Source organism: Crocodylus porosus, unplaced genomic scaffold, assembly GCF_001723895.1.
Source record: "Crocodylus porosus isolate Cpor-Errol unplaced genomic scaffold, CroPor_comp1, whole genome shotgun sequence".
Classification (NCBI taxonomy): Eukaryota; Metazoa; Chordata; order Crocodylia; family Crocodylidae; genus Crocodylus; species Crocodylus porosus.
In genome coordinates, this window is record NW_017728907.1 from 65,803,868 (window position 1) to 65,825,139 (window position 21,272).

The 21,272-nt window shown below is 43.5% G+C and overlaps 1 protein-coding gene across 2 annotated transcripts in view; it reads left to right on the forward strand.

Annotated features, from left to right (window-relative positions):
* The window catches only part of LOC109307593 (serine/threonine-protein kinase TNNI3K), a 207,412-nt gene that overhangs the window by 123,862 nt on the left and 62,278 nt on the right, over positions 1–21,272 (forward strand). For both annotated transcript variants that reach the window (XM_019531624.1, XM_019531625.1), the window contains one exon: positions 21,157–21,209. In XM_019531624.1, the coding sequence (XP_019387169.1) occupies positions 21,157–21,209 (53 nt within the window). The remainder of the gene's footprint in view (positions 1–21,156; positions 21,210–21,272) is intronic.

Below are 21,272 nucleotides of genomic sequence, written 5' to 3' on the forward strand. Positions count from 1 at the left end.
TGGGAAAACTATTCTTCCCACACTTATATAGTTCTGCAAAAAAGTCAATATTACAAGAAAAGTAATTCAAACATTGATGAAATCAATAGGTACTATGGTTTACATCAGAAGTTTGTATAGAGCGATAGCCTATTAAATCAAAGCCCCTTGCAGGATGTAACCATTTATCATCTTGCACTGCAGTTGTAATGATCTACTGCGTGGTTAAGAATGAGAAGTCTCTGAATGGAACCAGAGTAAGAAAACAGTGAAGAGAATCCCTTCTCTTTTGTTCTAGCAATAAATAATGTTCTTTATTTGAAAGGTATTGCACAGTATTTTTCACAATTGGTCATTTACCCATTCCTTAAATAAGAATATCAGTAGAGAGCTGCTATGACCTTCATGTCTAAAAGCTTACTTACTTCCCATATGAAAAGGTCTTCCAAACATTGAAACTTTCTAGGAACTTGTCTGCTAAGTTAAAAAACCCTCTGCTGTCAGAAACATTCTCCTTATTCAGGTATCTACTGACTAAGATCAAGTAGCCTCTTAGCCTTGTCTTGGATGAGACAAAAAATTTGAGTTTCTTAAGTTTTTCACTGCAAAGTCACTTTAAAGCAGGTGTTTCAATACTTACATCATGTTGTGGATATTTTCAGAATCTTCTCCATCTTGCCAGCCTGTTTTTTTAATGGATAGGCACCAAAACTGTCAAAGTATTTCAGTAATAGTTTTGCTGATACCATGTACAGTGGTGACACCACTTCTCTATATAACTTTCCTCTGTTCATATATCCAAGGGTTTATATATTAACTCTTTTAGCCATCACAACACCAGTTCATGCATCATGACCTCTTAAGTGCTCAAGTGCTCCTCCGTCACAGTCCCCTACCCTGTAACCATGGCCTACATTTCCTGCTTTCCAATACATTTTTGTTATATTTAAAAATATGTTCCTTGTTTGCACCTACTTTTGTGAATCACCCAATCACTCTCTTTAAGGGATGGTTTCTCACATACACAACTCCACTAATGTTTGTGTCATCTGCATCATATCTCAAGACGCCCAATGAAAAGCCAATGTTCCAGACCACAAGAATGGACAGCAATGTGAAAGTATCATACCCTTGAAAATGTAGCTGCCCTTTTCAACCTATAGCTCCTGTTTTCACATATGGCAATTCAAGCTTTCCTGAATGAGATCTGGCAGGGCTCTAGCACTGGTGCAATATCTTTCTCTAGCTTGTCCAGAATTCTCTTAGCCTCAGGTGTAGCGAATCACCCAGACCTTTTTGTGATAAGCAGCTTAGCATTTCTAGTTTATTAAACTGATGTCAAGGAACCGGTTGTTGTGACTGGCTAGAATACTCTAGTTTAGCAGCTCAGATTCATTGCAGTGATATTAGATTGTGACTTGAGCTGATAAATTAATATCAAAAAAGGAAACCTTCCAGTTCTAGTGACTGTGTGTTGGTGTCATGTTGTGAAGTGTTGTTTCATCATTTTGTAGCACTTTGATAGTACGGGGAAGGACTTGGGAAGAAGGGAATAAATGTATCTAAAGATTCATCTACATGTGCAGATAAAGGCACAATGGGATCTAATGCATGATTCACATAATCACATTTTCTGACATGGCACACCTGCATGGCAGGAGGCATGATTTTGGGATTATGCATTAGATCCTATTGCACCTTACTGCTGATCACGGTGGAGCCTGATCCAGGGCTCCCCCTGCACTGGCAAGAAACAAGCTCCTGTGGAGCTATGTGGGGTGCCATATGTGGCATGGCAGGAGGTGCAATTATGTGGATTGCAAATTAGATCCCATTGCACTTTTACCTGCATGTGGTCTTCCAGCCTCTAGAGTTTCACACACACCCAGGGCTGGGAGATCACAGCTGTGCCACATGCCTGCCAGGACCCAGCTGAGGCAGCATTGGAAGATGCACTTCTGGGACCCTGCATCCATAGCTATGGGACTCTGGGTCCTGGCAGCCATGGAGCACTCCTAGAACCCAGAGTTGGCAGCTACCAGGGCTGGGCATGGTGCACCCCTGGCATAGGATTTTGCATTGCATTATACTGTAAACTTCTTTCAGCCATGGTGATAGATTGAAAAGACACTGACAGGGCTCCCAGCCACAAAGGAGACCCTATTACACATGCAGATCTGGATACCAACCAGCCATAAAGCTAGTGCCCACTTTGAGGTCTACCTTTATAGCCGATTAGTAGGGCTGTGTGAAACAGCACCATTTCATTTTGACTGCTGTTTCACCATTTCAGCAGGAAAGTCCTTTGTTTAAAGTTTCATTTCATTTCAAAAGCATTGTTCCATTTCATTTTATCTAAACCGTTTCCCTGTTTCAACACTGTTTTGACGTTTCGCCCATAGGCTATAATGTGGAATCATGAAAATGCCTAAAACTTTGTCATTTCTTGCCTGATTTGGATGAAGCTTGCAGAGATGGTAGCCCCTGTGGAGGCCATGAAGCCTGCCACATTTCAAGGAGATAGGTACAGGGGTTTCTGGGAAACTGCACCTCAAGGTGTTGACAAACAAAACTCATGTCACTTGCTGGCAGTGGCAGCCTCCTGTCATCTGGCCTGCAGATCTGGGGGCCCACTCCCCCGGGAGGGTTGCAGGGCTGTGCCAGACTTCTCCCAGGGGTGTGGGCCCCTGATCTAGATGCCGGATGAGAGGAGGTAGCTGCTGCCGGCTAGGACCAGCACTGAAGCCAAGTGAGCCCAGCTTCAAAACTCGAAACGTTTCGAAAGTTTCAAAAATGTTGAGTGCCCCTGTTTTGTTTTGAAGCTGTTTCGAAGGCTTTTGTTTCATTTTGATTTCACTGTTTCGAAGTCAAAATGCATTGAAATAGCTTTGAAACAAAACACCCAGCAAAATTTCGCACAGCTCTACTGGTTAGATCTTTTTAGATGGTATCATAGGTACTTTGCATATGTAGTTGTTTTCAGTTAGTTGTGCAATTAACCAGCTAATTGTGCAATACCTGTCGGTGTAGAGTGGGCCTGAAAGGCATCCTCGTCCCAAGTATGCCCATTGCAAAAGCGTATGTGTGTGTGCATGTGTGTGTAACTGTACCTACTCAAAGATTGGAAGATGGATAATTCTCCCATTATGTCACTGTATAGTTCCCTCCACTGACTCTGAGAGAGATTTTCAAAATGAGATTAATTGCTTGGAGATTTACTTAGCTTTACACATCGTATCATGGTACCCTAAAATCAGTAGTGTCTTGTAAATTGATCACAGAATATGTTTTTCTGAGGGATGTCCAGTATTATCCTGGAAGGATGCAGAGATTGTCAGAAAGAAAAGATCACTTCATTTCTCCTATTGACAAAGTGTAGCATTTTAAATTTTTTTTAAATGAAGTTATATGCCAGAACACTTATTTTATGCTAAGATTTGAGAGTAGAAGAATGCTGACAAACATTAGTGATGTACAAAACTACAGAAAATTACAGCACAGCATATGATAAAACTCATGGTAATGCAGGGCATTATCTGTTCTACTAGTTCCCAGCCTTGTTAACTGTTTGCTCTGCTTCTTTACATAGCATTACTTATTATTGGTAAGGTAAATACAATTTGAATTCTCTCATCAAAATAAACATGTTCAATTAAACTAAAATAAGTGTAACTGAAGGGTATAAGTGAACTCTATCTTTATAAGCATAAAAACTCAATACATGAAAGAAAATTCAAAGATAATAGGACTTTTTTATAATGTGTACACTGCATCCCCCTCTAGTGGCTTGTTCATATGTAAGCCCTGGTCACGACCTAGTCTGATATTTTCCAGTGGAACAATTTTCTATCAGTGAACACTGATTTGATTCAGCTGGAACATTCTTCAGGACTATATCAATTTCATTAACTTTTTGCAGTGGGAAATTATCAAAAGGATTCATTTGAAATCTGAAATGATTTATGAGACAGTATTTGAAAAGCTTAGACTTTTATGCAACTTAATATTATCATTTATAATTGAAGCCTGAACAATAATGTCAAAATGTAACATTTCAGTAGGATAGTTTGGTTATTTCTGACACAAAATATTTTGAAACCCTAATTCCACAGTAAAGTAAAAAAGAAAAATTAACTTTTTGTTCTGAGTTAGGACAAAAAAATGTGAAATGATAGAATTTCTCATAGAACCGAATTTCTACTTAGTGACCAGCTCTGAAAATTATTTATAGTAGGGCTTGTTGCAATAACCCTTAAGGCTTAATGATATTTAAGGCTTCCTTTCCACTTGTGTATTAACAATTTTCTGTACATGCACACATGTCCATGTCCTTTTCTTCAATCTACACATACATGCACTCTGTCTCTGTCTCTGTCTCTCTTCTAACACCAGTCTAATCAATTCTAACACCTAAGCATTCATAGCATACATGCATATATAATTGGGGGCTGGAGCCTGAATATCAGAAATACAACCCTTAAAGCCTTGAGTTTCATCAAGTTGAAAAAAGAAAGCAGAAAAACCAGAGTCCAATGGCATAGCATTTCTCATTGCATTATACTGTAAACTTCTTTCAGCCATGGTGACAGATTGAATAGACACTAACACCGTTACGATTCTGTGAGTTGATAAGTATATAGACCCTTTCGCCCACACAGAGCACATGGGCACTGCAGTCCCCAATGTCCAGATCCCACTGCATAGCTCATGCCTAAATGAAGGCAGGCTTTGCCCTATAATGTATCCCATAGCACTGATTTTTATGGAATTATAGAAAAGTAGGGCTGGAAGGGACCTCCACAGGTCATCTAATCCAACCCTCTACCTGAGGCAGGATCTTCCCCATCCAAATCCAATACAAATGCATTGTCTAACCTTTTAACAAAACTAGATAGTCAACCTGATGCAGCCAAGACCCTAACCTGCCACAAGTAAAGCAAGGGGGCCAGGGCAGCCAACATCCTGCTGCTGTAAATTTCTTAATATATACACTCAAGAGATACCAGGAAAGAGGGCCACTCCCCTGTTCCCCCTTCCTGCTAGAGTGCAAGGCAGAAACCCCCACAGTGCATACCAATGGACCATGGGGTAAAATTCCTTCCTGCCCCCAAATATGGCTATTAATCTGACCCTGAGAAGAGAGGAAGACTCTCTAGCCAGCAACCTCTGGGTTTAAGTCCCAGCAGAAGCATTGACACACCAGGCAAAATCCCTAACTGCAGCCAGGATTTGCAACGTTAGACCCAGAGGAAGGTTTAAAAAAAACCCAACACATGTTCTGCTGCTTAAATAACTGTTCCTTTTCTTTAGAAGGTAATATCAAAGAAGTGCAAAAAGATGAGTGAGAGAAAGGTAGAGAGGTGAAAAATTCTCTCTCATTATTTGTCACATCAGTAGATGAGCTTGAATACTGTATTGTGCAGCACAGCCAATGTATTGCAGATATGGATGACTGGTGCTTTGAAATCTGTTAGTTATTAGTGTGATTATGGGTTTTGAGAGGATGAATACTAATTTCCTTGGAGTTCTTGCAAACTAGCATCCTTTTAAAATAAGCACTAGATACGTGATAGCCTCTAAGTGCTGGAAAAGGGCTTTCAGTCTCTCTGATCAAAGTCTACAGTAATATTTTTATTTCATGGATCATTGAGTCAATAGACAGTAAGAGATCTGTTCTAGAGCTGTTATGGTTTATTAGTTCAATATGTGTGCTGAGCATGTGTGATAGGAGCACATGCTAAAAATCCCTAAGAAATCTGTATTACAAAAAAATTACAGCAGTCTAGGATTTGCTTAGCTTTGTTTGGGTTTTTCTATTTTTGGCGACTGAGGGCAAGAGAGGTCAGAGAGCAGGTGAAGATTCATTCATATACAACTGCAGCATCACAATGTGATACTTAATTATTACCCTGATCACAAAGGCTATGGAAAAGTAGAGCTGCTTCTAGCATTCAACCTCCTGAAACACAGCCAGGATTACAAGGTACTCATCTGGCTCAGGGAACAAAAAGGTTGAGTAACCACTGACTTAAAATCCCTGTCACCAGTCAAATGGGCCTGGTGGCTGTTTTGTACCATGAGAGCAAGAGTAGCAGTCTGGCTTAGGAAGATCAGCCCTTCTTTTCCTAACAAATATACACTGGTTCAACCACTGCTTATGGATTTGAAGCAATAACTAGGGAAGTCATATGGTCTTAGTGATGGAGGATATTAGACTAGATTATTACATCGGCCAAAATCTATGTCCTAGCCATTCCCCAGAATCTTATCCAGTTACATTTTACATGTCCAAAACACTTGGCTTCTATAATTTCCCTTAGGAGTTTGTTTCTAAGAACAATTCCACCTCTAAGTGAAACATTAATGTTAATTAATTAATTACAATTTTTAATAATTATGTTGTTTAGAACTCTTATATCGCCTCTGATACATGTACGGAACCTACCAAGGCTGTCAGGATTTATTCTGAGCACTGCTGCAAGACTAACAGAAATAGAAATTAAAAGTGCCTAGCACTTTTCAAGTTCTTATGCCTAGTCATCTCTGAACCAAGTTTCAGCCAAGGTTTAATGTTTGTAGTTAGCTATCAGTCATTGAACTGGGCATATTTAGGAGGTTAGAGGAGGTTAATACTTGTATACCTGAAAAAAAATGTATTTGAAGCTTTTAAGTAAAGTTCCATCTCATTTATTAGATATAAACAGCTTGTATCAAGCTGTTTGAGATTCAAACTCTGGCAAACAAGCCCCTCTAGGCTCATTTGGAAAAGCTGTGAATGGGCTGCTGTTTGCCCATTAGAGTTGAACTAAAAAACAAACAGAAATGCTGCCAAAATTACCCTGACCCACCACTGACCTTAAGAATTCAGACTACTCCACCTAATACTTTTGGGGCCAAAACAAGATGAGAATATGTTCAGGGATGAGACATTGGCCTCATCATCTATGTCAGGCCAAAGTCTTGGTCTGGGTGGGATCGGTGAGGAGAGGACATGAGGAACATGTGACTTGAGCAACTCTGCTAGTTTAAATTAGAACTAGATTGCTCAAAGGCATTACTGCAGGTGCTCACACTACTAAGCCCTGAATTCATGTCTTCTCTGTCATGGCCTTTTTGTTCCCTTTTGGAAAATAAAGGGATGCCCCTTTCTCAGGACATTCTTCCTAAAGTGAACCAGGTTAAACCATCCTATACCATCCTTCACTGCATCCCTTCATGGTGCTCTGTTCTGGGGCTGAGTTGGAAAGGAGGAGTCAGATTTGCCTTCATCCTCTCTTAGGGAGGCAAAGCAATCCACTGATGGTCTTGGAGAAACTACTATAAGTAAAAGTAGGTCCTGGAGTTTCTATAGGAGGGTTATCCTAATTCTCTGGTTGGACACCTCTGTTTCCCTCAACATTAGACTCTGAGATACACAAGTGTACACATGTAAAGCAAAATATCAAGGGTAACATGCACCACATAAAAATGATTGATCAGTAGTGTGGAACTAAGCAAACCAGTTATGCAATTGACTCAGCTTTAGATAAACCCCTGCAAAAACCCACTGAAGTGCTTGATCTACATAGATGATGCAGAGCCAATTAAAACTACTGTGTTGCTTCCTCCAGTAAAGTGAAGTGCAATTTATTTGTTTTTTTTAATGTCTGTAAGCAGCCTATGGTGGCTCCTGTCAGCATGGTATATCACTGGATTACATGCATATGGACTGAAGGAGGGCTGTGACACTATTCCAACCCAGGGACTGAGGCAGCAATGTAAGTGGCTGTGCATCAGCATGGTGGTTTGTCTGTGCTCAAAGAAGGCACCATTGGCTTCATGTGGAGTGAAGAATTTAATCCTAAATCCAACAAATAATTTTTTTAATGACTGTTGCACAGTAAGTTTCAGTTATTACAGTATGGTTGCAAATCATAGCTGAATGACTTCACTTCCCCGAGCATCCCCTTGCCTTTACCTTTACCTTTTGCTGAACAGTGAAAAGGCTCAGTGAGTCAAAACATGTGAAGTTAAACATTCTCCTTCATGGGAAAAGCCCATGCAATGGCAATTTAGCTTCCTATATAAACAGGATGCTCATGAATCTCACATCATCTTATTATTTTCTTCAGCTATATTCAGCTTTCAGAACAGAGCCTCAAAGTCTTTGCAGATGGTATTCAAGTTTCAAATAGTTAGTATTCTAAGGATGTCTGTGTCTACAGACTTATTGCACATTGTGGATACTTTGTATTCTGCACTTACCCAGCTCTGCAGAACTCTTTGTTCTCAAAGAATTTCGTTTTTTATTTGATAACTATGATGTTTAACCCTCAAACAGCAGATACTCTAGTCCTCGTGAAGCTATCACAACACAATATGTGATCATATATTTCAGGAACCAATTTTCAAGTGCTTGGTTCTGTCCTCTGAATCCCTAAGAAAGCTGGTATACATAACCATCAAAAACTATTGGGCTGCTTTAACATAGTTCATTCTAGGACTAATGCTATACATAGGAGTGGGGAGGGAGATTTCCTTTCTTACTAGTCACAGAGATAATATTGTACAAAGCAGGAGTCAGTAATTTCAAGATTTAAGAAGAAAGTTAACAGCCAAACAAATTAAAAAGACAAAGTTAATTTTTAATATGTAAACCTCATCTTTTTTCCAGCCAGCCTCAGCTATTAGTTACTTCATTGCTATTTTAGGGACAAAAGATGAAATTAAAAACCCAGAATAAAGCAAAACTGAGGGTAGAACTTGATCCTTAGTAGAAGTAATTCAAAAAGTAATAACAGTTATTTACAGAAGACTATTGCAGACTGACTTGCTAATTAGTGTCAAGACTTTGCATATTTGAAAATTTGAAAATTTAAGGAATATATTTTGTTTCTGTCCTTGATTGTTTCTTATTCTAAAACTAACATGGTAAATTAGACAGACTCATGACAAAGCGTTCCTAATGCAGCAATGCTGTTTCCTGGCTTTTTTAACCGCATAGTTGTGGGTAAGGTCTGTACTGTCTAAGGTCTACTGCCTTAGAAGAGGCCCCAAGGCAAAGATGCCAGAAGTGGCAAACCCCCATGCTGATGCACAGTCACTCATATTGCTGCCTCAGTCCTTGGGTTGGAACAGTGCCACAGCCCTCCTGCAACCCATATGCAGGATCTCAGACTCACAATGCATTGTCATGGCTCTAATGGTATACCAGTCTGACAGAAGCCACCATGTGAGACCCCCTAATACATAGGCACATGGCCCATTTGATTAGTTCCACTCTACTGAAATAATACAATGATCTTCATCTAGTGCATGCTACCCTCAATATTTCGTTTTATATACTACATTTAATCAATTCTAAGATGACATTTTTTCCCCATTTAACATCTTAGAATTGCATATGAGGGTGGTGAAGGGGCAGGCAACTGCTGTGGCTTGGGCTCCAGGCCCCTACATGTCGTCAGGGCTTTAACTGCAGCTGCTGCCTTGCCTCCTTCCCCCGCCCCCCCCCAATCTGCTGCTCCTGTACCCTGCCATCTCTCCCCGCCTTACTTCCCCCGACCACCACACATCCTCTGCTTGTCTGCACCTCCCCTTGTCTGCATCTCTCCCCCTACTTACCTTTGCTCCATGTTGGCAGGCTCCATGCACATTGCAGCCTGGGGCAATGAGCCCAGGCCCAGCCTGGCTCATAGCAGTGGCGTGCAGCCCACATGGCTGCTACAAAGGCTGGGCTTGGGCCAAGGGCTGTGTGCCATGCCCCAGGCTAGAACAGGGATGGAGCCTGCCAGCACAGAGCAAAGGTAAGGGAGGAGTGGGGAGCAGAGGCTGGGAGTGAGGGAAGGAGGAAGCGGGAGAAGGGTGAGGGAGGAAACAGAGGCATGGGGAAGAGGGGAGCAGAGGCTGGGAGGAGGGGCAGGAGGGAGAGCAGAGGGGAGGTGGGGGGGCAAGGCTGCAAGGTGGGGTGCGGTCAGGCGGGAAGGCACAAGCAGGGAGAAAGTTGCTTGACCTCTTTCCCTACACCATCTACCCACATTGACTGCCCCCCTGCAGTGGAAAGGAATGAATTAAAGAGGACCCTCCAATAATTAGATTCTATATATGGGAAATTATCATTAGGCAAATCAACAACCTGGAAGTTAGTATAGAGTGCACCCTCAGTAGGTTTGCAGATGACACCAAGTTGGGGGGAGTAATAGAAGTGCTGGAGAGTAGGGCTAGGATTCACACAGACCTAGACAAATTGGAGAATTGGACCAAAAGAAATCTCAAGAGGTTCAATAAGTACAAGTGCCAAGTCCTGCCCTTAGAAAGGAACAATCCCATGCACTGGAACAGGCTGGGGACTGGCTGACTAGCCAGCAGCTCTGCAGAAAAGGACCTGGGGGTTACAGTGGACAATAAACTGCATATGACCCAACAGTGTTTCCCTTTTTGGCAAGAAGGCCAATGGCATACTGGGCTGCATTGGTAGGAATGTTTCCAGCAGATCAAGGGAAGTGATTATTCCCCTCTGTTCAGCACTGATGAAGCCACATCTGGAGTACTGTGTCCAGTTTTGGGCCCCCCACTACAGAAGGGATGTGGACAAATTGGAGACAGTCCAGCAGAGGACAATGAAACTGGTGAGGGGAATGGCGCCCATGACTAAGAATCATAGAAAATGAGGGTTGGAAGGGACGTCAGGAGGTCATTGAATCCAACCCCCTGCTCAGAGCAGGGCCAGCCCCAACTAGATCATCCCAGCCAAAGCTCTGTCTAACCAGGTTTTGAAACCCGCCAAGGACGGAGCCTCCACCACCTGTCTGGGTAACCTGCCCTAGTGCTTTACCTGCTCCAGTGTTCCTAGTGAGAAAATTCTTCCTAATATCTAACCTAAACTTCCCTTGCTGCAACTTGAGACCATTGCTGCAAGGGAACTGACTTATGAGGAGTGGCTGAGGAAACTGGACTTGTTTAGTCTGGGGAAGAGAAGACTGAGAGGGGATTTAATAGCAGCCTTCAACTACCTGAAGGGGGAATCCAAAGAGAATGGAGCTGGACTGTTCTCAGTGGTGGCAGGTGGCAGAACAAGGGATAATGGTCTCAAGTTGCAGCAAGAGAAGTTTAAGTTAGATATTAGGAAAAACTTTCTCATGAGGAGGGTAGTAAAACACTGGAACAAATTACCCAGAGAGATTGTGGAATCCCCATCCTTGGAGGTTTTTAAGACCCAGCTAGGCAAAACTCTGGCTAGGATACTCTAGTTGGGGATGGTCCTGCTTTGAGCAGGGGGTTGGACTAGATGTGACCTCCTGAGGTCCCTTCCAACCCTAACTTTCTATGATTCCATGAAATGTTGACCTTGGACATTTAAGTGCTAATCTAGTAGATGAGGGAGGTAAGTGCTATACTGAAAAGTCAAATGACATTATTATTTTCTTACATGTTGGTAGTAGCTGATAGTGTTCTCTGTGACCAGAAATAGCAAAACTAGCAATAGATGAATTTCCCCAACAAAGCTCTGTTTATACATAAACCTAAGTCTTGACCCCATGACATTCCGTATCAAAATCCCTTTCTGCAACATATCTTATCATTTCCAGTTCTGAGTCTCTCCCCAGCAGAAACTGTCAGTCATGGCAACGGATGGTGTTTATCCAGATAAAAATCTGTTTGCCAAGAATTAGATTTAGGCATTTACTGTAACAGATGCATGTTGGGAAACAAAAATATTAAGCATAAACAAAACCATTAAGCATACTCAGAAACACAGAAAGCTGAGCCCCAGATGTAGGGCCCAAATGTAGCCCCAGCTACATTTCAAAATATAGCTTTTCTAGACCTGAAGAAGAATGCTTTAGCTAACAATTAATAGGACTCATGGATTCTCCGTGTGATGACTAACAATGACACTATCACTCGCTGATTTATAAACCTGCCTGATACAATAGGATTTGAATCAACGTCTCTAGAGATAAATGACTAATGCACCCACCTTATATACCAGTTAACCCCTTTGCTATTCCCACACTGAATTGTCCCCCAAAATCAGAAATCATTCTTTTCTCTTTTTTCCTTTATTTGAAGAGAAAATGTAAAATAAACGCCCATTTGGTTCTTATCTAATCAGAACATCATCTCTTGCATCGCTGTAGTGTCAAAACTGCTCTGCTTTGCTTCGTGGCTTGGGAGATGACATTCATATAAAGCAGATAAGAAATATTTATAACCATACATAGAAACTTGCTTTGTAGCTGTTTTGTTGATTCTTGGGAGTTTATGTGTAGGAATCCCTTTATCACTGGGATGTGTGTGCATGGTTAGATTTATTCACAGACATCACCATTATCCCTCATTGTATTCTTAGGCTTTGAACAAGTAGCATGTCAAAGAACAGCATTTTCTTAACATTACCCTCAATAAATGGGGTTTAACCACAATACAAATCTCATAATGCACCTCTTCAGTCCCGGTGGTTATGGGACAAATCTAGTAGCTTTAGCATTAAGCCTTCAGATATACCTCTGCTGAAAGTCTTAGGTAAAGCCTTGGTTCTGCAATCCTTTATCTTTATTGCAGTTTCTAGTTGCCATGGTTTCAAAGATTTTACTGAAATTAAACTTTTTACATATGTCAGTACAGCTAATGAGTTTTAATAAATAACTCAGACTTTGAGGCAGAGATTGTCCCATGCTTATCTAGCCAAACAGTGAATGATAGAGGGTGTTAAAGAGTTTCCACCCTTTCATTCTGAACAGCACTATTTTCCTCCCTTTCCTTTCCTTGCATCTGCAGTTTTATGACCATACTTACACTGTAGTACTCATGGAGAAACCAGCACAAAGCATATAATTTCTTCGATGCCATTGAGCTGTGTTAGGGCAGACCTCAAAATATTCTGTGTCACCCTGAATCCTGATTCTCCTGTACTTTGGAGCAGAGTATTATTACAAAGCTTCTAACAGCCAGCTTCCATATATTGTGTGGCTTTTAATTATTTGAGTGATTTTACATCAGGCAGATGTGTTTGTAAACTAATGGCTTTAATGATGTGATGAGATTAAAAATGAAGTCTAATTACCTCAGTTTATTTAACCCTTGGAAAGCTTCCAGACATGCCTTTGGCTATGCCTCTCTAATCATGCAGGTTAATCACTTTCAGTGGTGCATCACAAAGTGCTCCCACTTCATTGGATACATAATTTTCTCAGTATGGAAGACAGATTTTAAGTGTCTTTTGTTGGTAGTGCTTCTGGGATTGAAGAAACTGTGTGATGGGATACCACATCTATGAATACTTGGTAGTAAGCCCTGATAATGGCAGAAGCAGACATTTTAAAAGAAATACCACATTTTCATTAAGCTTCTCTTTATACACTACATTTTATGCCATGATTAAAACATTAATCATTAATTACATCATTAATTAATCATAGCATAAATGGCAAGGGTGCTACACATTTACCTAATTTAAGATGCCATAAAATGCAAAACCAGCCATAAAAATGTTCCACATATAATGTAGAACTGAGGTGCTCAACCCCCAGTGTGCAAGCCAGATCCAACCCGTGAAGTCATGTTAATCAGTCCACAGAACTCCCCATGGGCCTGAAGATCTGATGATTTTAGGCTAGATATCAGGAGGCACTACTTCATGGTCAGGGCGGCTAGGATCTGGAACCAACTTCCAAGAGAAGTGGTGCTGGCTCTTACCCTGGGAGTCCTTAAGAGGAGGCTGGATGTACACCTTATTGGGGTCATTTGACCCCAGTAGTCTTTCCTGCCATCGCAAGGGATTGGACTCGATGATCTGCTCAGGTCCCTTCTGACCCTAGAAACTATGAAACTATGAGGGAGCAGTGGCAGCTAATTGCAACTTCCCTGATGTCAAATTTCTGGACCCAAAAGGAGTCCTTCAAGCCAGATAGCATGGCCCTGCACACTAGATTGAGTGTGTGAGGCCAGTTGGCTTGGTGTGGGATGGGGTGCAAGATCACACAGGTCCAATTGGTATGGTGCAGGGCTGATCGGGCTGGTACAAGACCAAATGGAACTACTTGGGGTGGATTCATGTGGCCCAGCATTGATTAGCATAGCACAGGGCTGGGTGGAGGCAGTGTGGGGCCTGATCCTGGTATTTGGGGTTGGATCTGGCCCACGGACAAACCCTACAACACTTATCCAGACCACAGGGCCAAAAGATTAACCACCACTGATGTAGGAATATTTTTATGGTTGGTTTGTCTGGCACTTTAAATGAATGTTTGACAAGTCTGGGACCAGAGCTGACATGAGCTGATTGCTGGACCACACTGAAGCCAGTTCAAAAGACTGGTGTGATCCCAAAGCCAAGGCCCAGGCCCTGGAGCTGCAGACACCCAGCTTTCAACTTGCTGATGCAGGAATGCAGAAAGGGTGACACTGGGATCTGATCTGCAGTCCCAAAATTACTCTTCTGGCATGCACATGTGGCATGGCAGGAGGTGTAATTAATGGGACTGAGGATAAGATCCCATGGTGCCTTTAAATTAACATGCACAGCACCTGCATCTTGTTACCCAGAAACCTGAGATCAGAGTTAAGAGAAAGGGAAAGTCTGCTTATACTATGTCTGCCTGTCTGTTATATAAAGATGAATTGAATCTAATCTAATTTAATTTAATCCAGTACCACTATAGTATCTAAGTGCTACATTTAATCCATAAACCACGTCCAGATGTGCAGGGGTGTGGTGTCTGCAGTGGCACAAATAATAGCAGCACAAATTTGTGCCATAGGGCACTCCCCTGCATGTGTGCTTTGTTGCAGGACACTGTGTCCCACTTTGGGCAGTTTGCCCTTGCCCAGCTCCTCCTGGCTCCCAGCCTGCTGGAGCAGCTGGGGCATAAACGGAAAAGCGGAGATGCTCTGGCCAGCAGCCATAGCATCTCATTGGAGGACCAAAACTCTGTTTGTTCCAGCACACACGGAAAACATATTTTCCCATGCCCTGTGCCACTTCTTTTTCCAGAGGTTTTTTTTATTTTATTTTTTTTGCTACCAGAAAATCCTGCAGCTAATGTTGTCCCTAATCAGCTAGGAAGGCCTGGGCCCTGGGAGCTGCTGGTTAAGTCCCCCATCCCCTCTTGCTCCCCTGGAGCAGGCAGCTTGCTGGGTGCTGGCCACAGGAGGCCTGCCTCCCCCACCCCCTTCCTAGGACAGGCCAGACTAGGATGGTAGCAGTACCTGCTCCCGCAGTTCCAGCTCAAGGCCTCCCTGGAGGCCAACCACCCTGCTGCACTGCTGCCCAGCCCACAGCACCTGGACTTGGGGCATGCAGGGCTTCCAGACAACTGGGGTGAGGGGCTGGCTGCACCCCTGCCCTCTCCACAGGGGGCCTCTCCAGCCAGGGAGGTGCCCTGGGGCTGCCCACTCCCCCCTACCCCACACTTCCACTGCTTCCTGAGTGTTCCCATGCTGCGTGTACCCTGGGCAGTGCACGATCTGTTTGTATAGGCTGAGAGGTTTGTACAAGCTACTATACCCACCCTACTGCTGCTGATCCTCCTGGTGCCCTGGGTACATCTGGGTCCCTGGTTCAGGGCTCTGAGCTATAAAAGTGTGGGGTACAAGACCAAGCTGTCAAACAACCTCTGCCACCACCTGGAGGGCTACCTGTCACAGTGCTATGCATCCTTGCCCACCACTGCTGAGGAAGACATCACCACCATCACCAATTTCTTCCTCAGCATAAGAGGCCCATGTCTGCCCAGCTGAAGGGACATGGGCTACTCAATAAAGCTATGAACTGTGTCCCATCTGTCTGCTATGGAGAGGAATCTGGAGCTAGGAGACCGCAGGTGGGCCAGGCAGGCAGTGGGAACAGGGGCCAGGGGCAGGGGCAGAGGTGGGGACTGGGAGGGCCCTCCCACAAGTGGGTGACTTACCATGTGTCCAGAGCTGGCAAATCTGGTGGCTTAGCACAGGCCACCCCATCAGAGATGCCATCTGGCTGCGCCCAGTGTCCATGGCCAGTGATGCACAGTGGGCCGGCGCCAGGCAGAGGACCCTCCCCTGAGGAGGATCTGGTGCTGTTGGTGACTGGAGGTGGCATGGCTGGTTGCTCTTCATGTGAGGGTCTGGGGCTGTGCTGAGGGCAAAGCAGCCACTGGACAGGGCTCCCCAGACTGCCAGTGGATGCAGTGGCCAGGGAGGAGGATGGGGTGGGGTGCTGAAGGCCTGAGGTCCCCTCCTCTGGTGATGTGTCACCAGAAGCATTAGGGCAGGGCAGGGACTCAGCCAGGTGGCACTCACAGAGGTGCATTTTGCCATCCAGAGTGCCAAAATGGAGGTCAGCTCTTGCATAAAGGGCATATACTTTTGGGCATGATCGGATTGATGATTGAAGTCACAGCCATACACAATGCCCACAAGACCTTGACTTTTATGGAGCACTGCTACACTAACTAAGAGTGCCCTTGCTTCTGCATCCCACTCGACAGGGCCTTGTAAATGTGGGTGTGCGAGTGCCCACCCCAAGCAAATTGTCTCTGCACATTGGCACAGCCCCAAAGTGCCACGAGGTCACACACCTCCTCCCAGGTCGAGTTGGGGGCCCTGGTAATCAGCATGGGCATACGCATGCAGGCATGGCCAGGGCTCAGTGAGGAGGAGGATGATGACATGGTCATCCCATGCCAGCTCTCTGGGCCCCTGCATGTCTGTCCCTATGTGGCCAGCCCTGGACAGCTGCCTACAGTGCTCAGCGCAGGGGCACAGCCACGGACTGGGTGCCACACGGCAGAGGCACTTCACCACAGGACCTGCAAGCACAGGAGACAGCTGGGGGTGAATAGCTGGGTTGAGACAGCCAGGCAGCAGCTCTGGGAGGATCTCAAGGCTGCGCAAGGGGCGCAGAAAGCTGCAACCCTTTTCAACACTCACCTGTGGCCACGAAGCAGCTCTAGAGGGGGAGAGGCTTGTTTGGGGGGACACATGGTGCCTGCTGGGCTCCTGGACAGGTCAGCTATCTCATCCAGACTCACTGGATGTGTGTCCCAGGGCACAAAATGGCCGCTGGCTTTACAGCCTGCAGCTAGGGGCTTCCAGAGAGCAGCCCAGCCCTGGGGAAGGAGAGGCAGCCATTCAGGAGCCCTGGGGTTGGGCTTAGGCCAGCCCCTAGTAGCTGGACAGACCCAGCTGTTAGTGCCAGGTTGCATCTACATGTGCATTAATGTGTTTTATCAAATTTAGGCATGATTAGCCTAAATTCACCATTTTTAATGCACATTACAGGCATGCATGTGTAGACATGAGCCCTTAATGTGCATTCAATTAGGTTACTGTGCATTAATGCATCTCATGTAGACATGCCCATGTTGCTCCAAAAATAAGCTAGTGTTGGTGCCTTTTGTTAGAGTTGTGAGAGAAGCTTCATACATCAGTGAAACCCAGAAGTTTGTCTTTTCATTTGAAAAGTAATGGAAATGTAATTTTTCTTCCACGGTTTGCTTTACCCTTATTGAAGATGAAATGTAACTGCTTTGATTAAGGGGAGAGTTCAAGGCCATAATGTAAATACTGATTCTTACAAACTAAGACTATGACCCTGTTCTCAAAATTCAGGGGAGTTTTTCCATTATCTTCACTGGGAACAAGTCTAAATCTAAGGGCATTTTTACACATGCATGAGTCTCAGTGCCAGGGACTTTCAAAAGTGCCCAGTGCTGTGACACATGCAATTGTATAAGTGGCAAAATGCACATCAGTCCTGAGAAAATGGTGGCAGCATGCTTTTGAACTAAAATACCTCAGAGGTGCTTTAGTTCAAAAGTGCACCGCTGCCATTTTCTGCACACTGACGTGCATTTCACTACTTACACAACTGCACATGGTGCAGTGCAGCTTGCCTCAGCTCACATGTGGATCAGACTCAATTAATCAAGTCTGCTCCGAAGCAAGGGATCTCTGTCACACTGCGGTTAAAAAAAGTATGAGTATAAATGCCTTAAGTCTCTGCCTACACAATATTTGTCTGATGCCTCTTTGCACTCTTAACTTCCAGTCCTTTACTTCCAGTAATCTTCTCTCTTTTCTCCCATCATGGATGGAGAAACACTGACTCTTTCATTTTACTTTTTATGAGGAATCTGCAAAGCAGTTTTCAAAGTGTGATGGGCTAGCTGGCAGTGACTTAGCCCAGGGGTTTTGAAAGGTCAAAAGATGATTGGAGGACTTGGGATTCCCTTTCCTCACCAATCAGGCTCCAAAGACTCACCCTCCATGTCCCCTGGTTGGTCCCTTGGGTCAGGAGGGGGATAAAAGGGACAGCGCGGCTGACTCAGGAGAGACCAGTGAGGGACCACAAGGAAGGAGCTTCAAAGAGCTGGCAAGAGCTGAGCCAGTGGGGTGGGAGCAGTTGCCCCAAAAGAGCCTGAAGGAGTGGGACCTGCAGGCAGCACTGGGGTCCTCAGCAGCGTGGCATGTGGCTAGCAGGAGAGGCTCCCCGCTGGGCTCCAGGATCCCCTACGAGAGGCTGTGGCCAGCAGGAGAGGCTCCCCAGCTCCAGCAAGGATCTGAATAGTGACCTGAGAGGCTCCCAGCTCTGCTTCCAACTCCTCCAATCAGAGGTTGGGCTGACATGAGGCTGGAGCTCCTGGAAGGTCAAGACCCCTAGCAGTAGGAGATCTGAGTTCAAGTCCAAGCTTGGGTGACCTGGAGTGAGCGAGCGAGCTACCAGGGAGAAATTCCTCTTGCAGTGGAAAGGGGCCATTGTGTTCTCCCAGGTACCTAGGCCCTGTTTTCCTTGACATCTTGTATTTTGTGCCTTTTATATTTCACCCACCAGTATTGCTTGTTCTGCTGTTTCTGTTTTACATTTTGGTTCACCTTGTCTTTTGTCAACTGGATGAATATGTCTATAATTGTAAGTGTCTAGACTATGTTGAATCCTGCCCCTCGGGGCATTGTAGTGTCCCCTATACCCCCTGGTTTATACTGGTTATGTTCCCAGTATTGTTCTCTCATTAAAAGGTATATGGTTAAGTCCCCACTGGTGGTCTGGCTCTGGTCTATAAGGGGAGGAGGGTCCCTACACCTCCCACAGCGCTTGTGCAGCTGCTTTGATCCCTTGAGTTGCAGAGGGGGTAACTCTTGGAGTACCGCCCAGGTTACAAAAGCATAGTAAACTTAAGCTCCATTTTACAGATTAAAATCTAACACACAGAGCGGCCACATGATTGTCTAAGTCCGTCCGATAAATCAATATATTGATGGAATTAGAACCCTGATGTCCTACTTTGAATGCTAGCACATGAGCTGTTGTGTCTCCAAGTTTTAAATGCCTAAGATAAAATTTTCAAAACTGACTGAAGAAACAGGGTACCACAGAAACCAAATGGGCTAACAAATGTATTTTTAAAACTATTCCATCACTCAACATGCATCTAGCAATCCTGTGAGAATGCTTCTAACTCTTATTTAGACCAACTCCTTTCCACATGACATCTGCCTTTAACTAAATGCCTTTAAAAGTCTGGCCTTTAAATGGCTTTGATAAGTTTATCTTCCTGCTATACTCAGTAGAGTATACTTAGTGTACTTATCCCATTCCCTCCAGTCTTCTAGCATTGTGGTGTCTACTATGAATATTCATACATGCAATCACATGAAAGTCAATGAGTGACCAGGAACATTTCTTTAATTGCTCATAACATTAAACAAAAGGAACTCACTAAGTGCTGAGAAATGCATTGAATGTAATGAAATGATACTGATTTTCACCAAATGTGGACATGTTCCTTTATATCAAAGAAGTCTTAATAAATTATCCTTCCTTTCTTTCTTTAAAATACAAATGACTGCAGGGGCATGTGCCTTAGCATATTGTGTCTTTAGACCCCTGCTGACACATTGTCCTACACTTTGGCAATTCTCTGAGACAGCATAATCCATCATAAACCTGCAAGGATGGAGAGCAGTGTGAATCGGGCCCTACTAGAGTAAACAGGCAAAACTCCCCTTAACTTCACTGGGACTCGGATTTCACTCATTTCCTTCTGTAAATTGTACTGAGGTTGTTTAACCAGCATAAACCGGACAGAACTGTGAAGTGCACATCAGTAGTAAAATGCATGAGCTTTGAATGAAGATTTATAGAGGGCAAATCCATTTACTGCTACCACTTCTGGCTCAGAGTCACCACTGCCCTGGCTCCCACTACCACCCAAAATACAGAAATTGCTTGTTACACCTGTGCTGCACATCATGTGTATTATTAAAGAAGGACCCTAAATCTAAACATTTAAACCAGTAGAAAAATTATTTTAAAACAATTTGGTGACAAACAGAATACAGTTTACGAAAAATCGAAGCTAAGGAAGAAGGTAGGTTGTGTCTTGTATGAGTGACGCTTCCACTGTAATTCATTTGTGGCCACTGCATACCAGATACCCTAAAACAGAAATGGGAGTACGTTTGAGTTCTCCAATTTTTCCGCCTCCTGAGACAGCATCACAATGACCAAAATTCTTGATGAGCGATGTTAATTTGATGTGCTTTTTTATTTTGAGAGGATGAAAACTGAAGCAATGCAGGATGTTATTCTGAGCAAAATTAAATAAGGCCTCCAGGGAGGAAAAGGAAAAGAACCTTTCCAAATTCCATTCAAAATGTTTTCAAGAAAGTATTTATTTTTGCACATCCTTATGAGGTTCCTGTAGCTCCTGGCGGTTGCCTCATTACATTTAAGCTCTACAGACTTCTTTCTCTTACACCTATGTAAATTAAGGGTTAATTCAGTGGAATTACACTAGTATAAATCTGGTGTAATAAAGAAGAGAATCAGACCTTATAATTTTATTTAAAGCCTGTGACTGAGTTCATCTTCAAATGTCACCTACTTTACTTCATCTTGGTAAGGCTGTGCACATAATTAATAAACCTGTTATATTTGATCTACTATTAATTAGAAAATGTATTTGTTCTAATTCTAATTAGAAAATGACTCTGACATTTTGATTTACAAAACTTTCGGGTTTGCCTTTTCTGCCTTCTGAGCAGATAGGTATACTCTGTGGTAATAAATGTGAGGCCTTGCTGAAGGTGCCTTCTCTGCTGACAGACCTCTGTTTAGAGAAGGGGAATTAAGGTGCAAGTCGGAACTTTAAACTGTATTTCACAAAACTATCACGTTAACCTATGCTAATCGTTGGGGCTTTTTTATATTTTTTCCAGTCACAATATTCTTCTCTATGAGGATGGTCATGCTGTTGTTGCTGACTTTGGAGGTGAGATTTGCTGATTAACTTGAAAAATGTTATCAGTTTCTCTAAAACTACAGCTGTTTTCTG